Consider the following 4,009-nt stretch of genomic DNA (forward strand, 5'->3'; position numbering starts at 1 on the left):
GCCACAGGCAGGAATGACTTCCTGTGGCGCTACAGTATATATACATAGTGAAAGCTGGAGTTTAGGGTTAGGCTATTAGTTAGGAAATACAAACTGATGGTTGTTTCTGTAAATACTCTGTATACTTACGCTTCCTCTGTCTTTCAGCTGGGATGAACATGAGTCCTGTTGCCCGACTGAGGAAGACCTGGAGCAAAGTCAACACGGACAAGTTCGAAATCCTGGAGGTAAGAAAACCTGCATACATCGGCGATTCACTGGTACATGCATTATATTGTATTTTCTGTAATCATTTTGATTTTAAAAGGACAGTTCACCACAAAATGAAAACTACATAGTTTTGTTCCTCTTACCCGTAGTGCGTTATCAGTCTAGATTGTGTCGGTGTAAGTGTTGAAAGTGCCTTCTCACCAATCTAATGGAGCTAGAAGACATTCGGAACGTGTGTTTGATCAATGTCTGCTCTGTCTGACCTCACCCAGCACCAGATGGACCCGTCCAGTAACTTCAGCAACTACCGCACTGCGCTCCGTGGCGCCACCCAGAGGTCTGAGACCGCGCACAGCAGCCAGGAGAAGGTAAGAGAGCACCAGGGAGTCTTCTCAAAAAAGAAAAACGTAATGTCCCAAATGTCAAATGTGCATGTTGTCTCTTTCCTGCAGATTGTGATTCCTTTCTTCAGTCTCCTCATTAAAGACATCTACTTCCTGAATGAAGGCTGTGCCAGCAGGCTGACCAACGGGCACATCAATTTTGAGGTCAGTCCACAATTTAAGAGATTGGTTTTCAAGTGACAGTATTTCAATGAGTCAGGTTGTACGTTGAGGTTATAAGCTCCTTTTAAACACAGCAAGATTTGATCATTATGGAACTGCTACACAGTCATGCGCTGCATCTCATAGCCCTTTTTAAATTGCCTCCTTGAGTCCTCCACTTGCCTCCCTTCCTCGCATCTTAGTCCCTCCCACTGAGGAGGCACGGAAGAGACTCGAGGAAATCATGGGAGGAGAGAGGCAACGAGCAACTCCTTCAGCTGCACGGCTTCCGGGAAGGCTGCTCTCATGTGTCCTCGCCTACAGCTCCTCGAGGATCCCTCCTCGATGCCAGCTCCTCGGTCCTCCGGGCAGCAACAAGAGCTTTGAGACGGCCTTCACCGAGGAGGGACAAAACAACTTCCGGTTCAGCAGAGGACCGAGGAGTCGAGGAGCTATCAATTAAGAGCCATGAGATGCAGCCACAATTAAGGCTTTGAGAAAAAGGATTTCAAGTGTTGTGTAATGGCAACCCCTTGTGGCTAAAAAGAGCAATACAGCTTGCCTTTCTTTTCTCTTCAGATGACATTAAGAAACTATGACAGCTGTTTTTAGTGAGATTCTCTTCTTGTTGTGCATTATGATTTTAATGAATTCTGTGAAATGGGTGTCAGTGTTAATAAAGTCTGTTGTCTTTGTGTCTCAACAGAAACTTTGGGAGCTTGCAAAGCAGGTGAGCGAGTTCCTGGTTTGGCGTCAGGTGATCTGTCCGTTTGACAGAGACCGCCGGATCCTCCAGTACCTCGTCACCACGCCTGTCTTCAGCGAAGACGGTCAGTAATACGCTAATCGCGCATTAATCCAATCAGATGTAAATTGCTGGACTGCCATGTGTTGTCACCATGTTGAGAGAACAAATCCAACTCAGGCTTCGTCTTGTGTTAATGCTGCAGAGCTGCACCTGGCCTCGTACGAGAGCGAAGGACCTGAGAACAACATGGAGAAAGACAGTCGTAGGTCCCTCAGGTGGGTGTACACTCACGCATTCAAAACAATCAAACCACCTCAACAATAATAAATCAACGAACATAATAATGAGATAATCTGTGTGCTGTTCTTCAGATCTTCCCTTCTGCATCGAGAGAATCGGTCCTAAGACAACAACGATCTCCTCTGCTCTGCAGACTGTAAATGAACGAGGTATTTTAAAGCTACAGGTTCCTCCATATTATCTCATGGACACAACAAACCCAGCTGGGCCCACTTTCTCACACACATCAACAGAACAATACAGTACATCACAATTTGTGGGCTTTGAGCTCACAAGGAGCATACTTTATATGATTTATAAATTGGATACTGTAACAATCCCTGATGAAATTCAGCTGATGCCAAAGGACCTTAATGCTGCCGTTTTGAACATAATGATTCCCGAGGAGTACTTGGATTCACACGGAAGCTCTTCTTCTTCTTCTTCTTCTTCAACATCAGCTCTGTTCAAGGCACTTCAGGATTTTAGATGACTATAGAAGTAGTCAAACATGTGGATTTTGTTTATATCTCCAGTGGACCTCCATCATGGCGACAACATAATTTCGGAAGGACTCATACTATGAAAGCGTAAAGGGCCGGTTTTGTCTCTGAATGAATAAGACGGATATGGACCCAATTGGTTGCATTGCAACATTAGCACTGCTTCTCTGTGGACATCCGGGCTGAGTTCAGTCAAAAACCACAGAGAGAGGAGAGACGCACTCTGAGACGAAAGATAATCGATTTGTATCATAAGTAGGCTAGCAGCTGCTTTTAGAGGTGGTGTTGTCTGCAGTGTTGTTTTGTTGAGTGCTTGATTGTAATGACAACATCGTGAGCACAGCAGCAATCACTGCACCGCATCCAATCCATTTTCTGTCAGTTTGCACACAGCTTCAATTTCCGGCTATTTCCAGGTCATTCAAGCTTTTGATCTAATTTGAACACAGAATGTAAATCCACTACATATTTCCTAAGACAGTTTACAGACACTGAATTCATCAATCATGCTATTTGGTTCTAAAAATGTTGTGATGTGTGCACTTTGGCTGCCGCATTAGTGATCAAAATTGTGCGAGTGTCAGCAACATCGTGCTAATCATGCGAGTAAAATCAAATGCACTTCAGTGGGTTCTTGTGTATTGTACTATAGGGCTTAGTGACACCTATTTTAAGGTGTACTTCCATACAGTGTTAAGTTGTATTTTGTATCAGAAGGTTCAAAAATACGTGTTTTTTCTTTATGGACTTTCTCTGAAGTGTAACAGTGAGCTTGTTGCAGGTTGACTGACTGTGTTGGAAAGCTAATTTTTGTTAATACAACACCAGTTCATGTGTGATGTGGGGTCTGAATGGAGCTCAAACTGATGTGTGTATGGGCAGGTTGGATACAAACAGGACCCTAAACCTGCTCTTCATCTCATATGTGATGATGTGAGCGTGATGCGATCGTTAAAGTCTGCCTATTAGTGAACGTGATGCTATTGTTTTGTTTTCTTTTTTATGCTTATTTTATGTTTCATTTTATAAGTGTTTTTTCATGTATCATTTGTTATACCGGTCAGGGTACTTGTACTGAAGGTCTTTGTGAAAAGATAAGTATATTTTTCTTTCAAATAAACAGAATAACTGAATAATGTGTTCCATGATTTGGTTTTAACTGATGCACAAAAACAAAATGGGTACTACATTTTTAAATGCAGTGACAACACTAGAATTGTATAGATAGTAAATGGTTTTATTTACAATACACATCAAATCTGAGTATACAAACATGTCATGTTTGGCCAAAAACTGGAATAAAGTGAAAAGTGTTGATCCTAATGTTTGAACATCAGTGACTCTGAACTCTGGTGAAGTTAATGCAGCGGCCCTGGAGACAACAGAAGACAAACACTACAGTTAGATATCCATATCAACCACAAATAGAGTTCATTACATACTGTAAAGTGGCAGTCTGTAAACACAATATGATATCAAACAAAACCAGATGTAATGCATCTTATGTGTTCATCCGAGCAGTGGTGCTAAAAATGGGAACTATCCCATTTGAGTTATTGCTTGCCTGATGGAAGTGCTCTAACTTCCATCAGTTCAGTCAAACACCTCACACAGTGGCACAAAATATGAGGACAAATCATCAAAATCAGACAAGTAAATACTATAATTCAATTTTATTTATAGTATCAATTCATAACAAGAGTTATCTCAAGAAACTATACAGA

At 41.9% G+C, this 4,009-nt stretch overlaps 2 protein-coding genes across 2 annotated transcripts in view; one reads left to right on the plus strand and one right to left on the minus strand.

The window, feature by feature from the left end:
- The window catches only part of LOC116703890 (ras-GEF domain-containing family member 1B-B), a 17,862-nt gene extending 14,444 nt beyond the window's left edge, over nucleotides 1-3,418 (plus strand). Inside the window, exons 9-14 of the mRNA XM_032538928.1 lie at nucleotides 148-227; nucleotides 483-578; nucleotides 663-758; nucleotides 1,462-1,585; nucleotides 1,706-1,778; nucleotides 1,875-3,418. Coding sequence (XP_032394819.1) covers nucleotides 148-227; nucleotides 483-578; nucleotides 663-758; nucleotides 1,462-1,585; nucleotides 1,706-1,778; nucleotides 1,875-1,908 — 503 coding nt within the window. The 3' untranslated portion in view covers nucleotides 1,909-3,418. The remainder of the gene's footprint in view (nucleotides 1-147; nucleotides 228-482; nucleotides 579-662; nucleotides 759-1,461; nucleotides 1,586-1,705; nucleotides 1,779-1,874) is intronic.
- Nucleotides 3,419-3,516: 98 nt separating this feature from the next.
- Nucleotides 3,517-4,009, minus strand: part of antxr2b (ANTXR cell adhesion molecule 2b) — a 15,571-nt gene continuing 15,078 nt past the window's right edge. The window contains exon 17 of the mRNA XM_032538929.1: nucleotides 3,517-3,657. Within this exon, the coding sequence (XP_032394820.1) occupies nucleotides 3,619-3,657 (39 nt within the window). The 3' untranslated portion in view covers nucleotides 3,517-3,618. The remainder of the gene's footprint in view (nucleotides 3,658-4,009) is intronic.

Source organism: Etheostoma spectabile, chromosome 16 (assembly GCF_008692095.1).
Source record: "Etheostoma spectabile isolate EspeVRDwgs_2016 chromosome 16, UIUC_Espe_1.0, whole genome shotgun sequence".
Taxonomy (NCBI): Eukaryota; Metazoa; Chordata; class Actinopteri; order Perciformes; family Percidae; genus Etheostoma; species Etheostoma spectabile.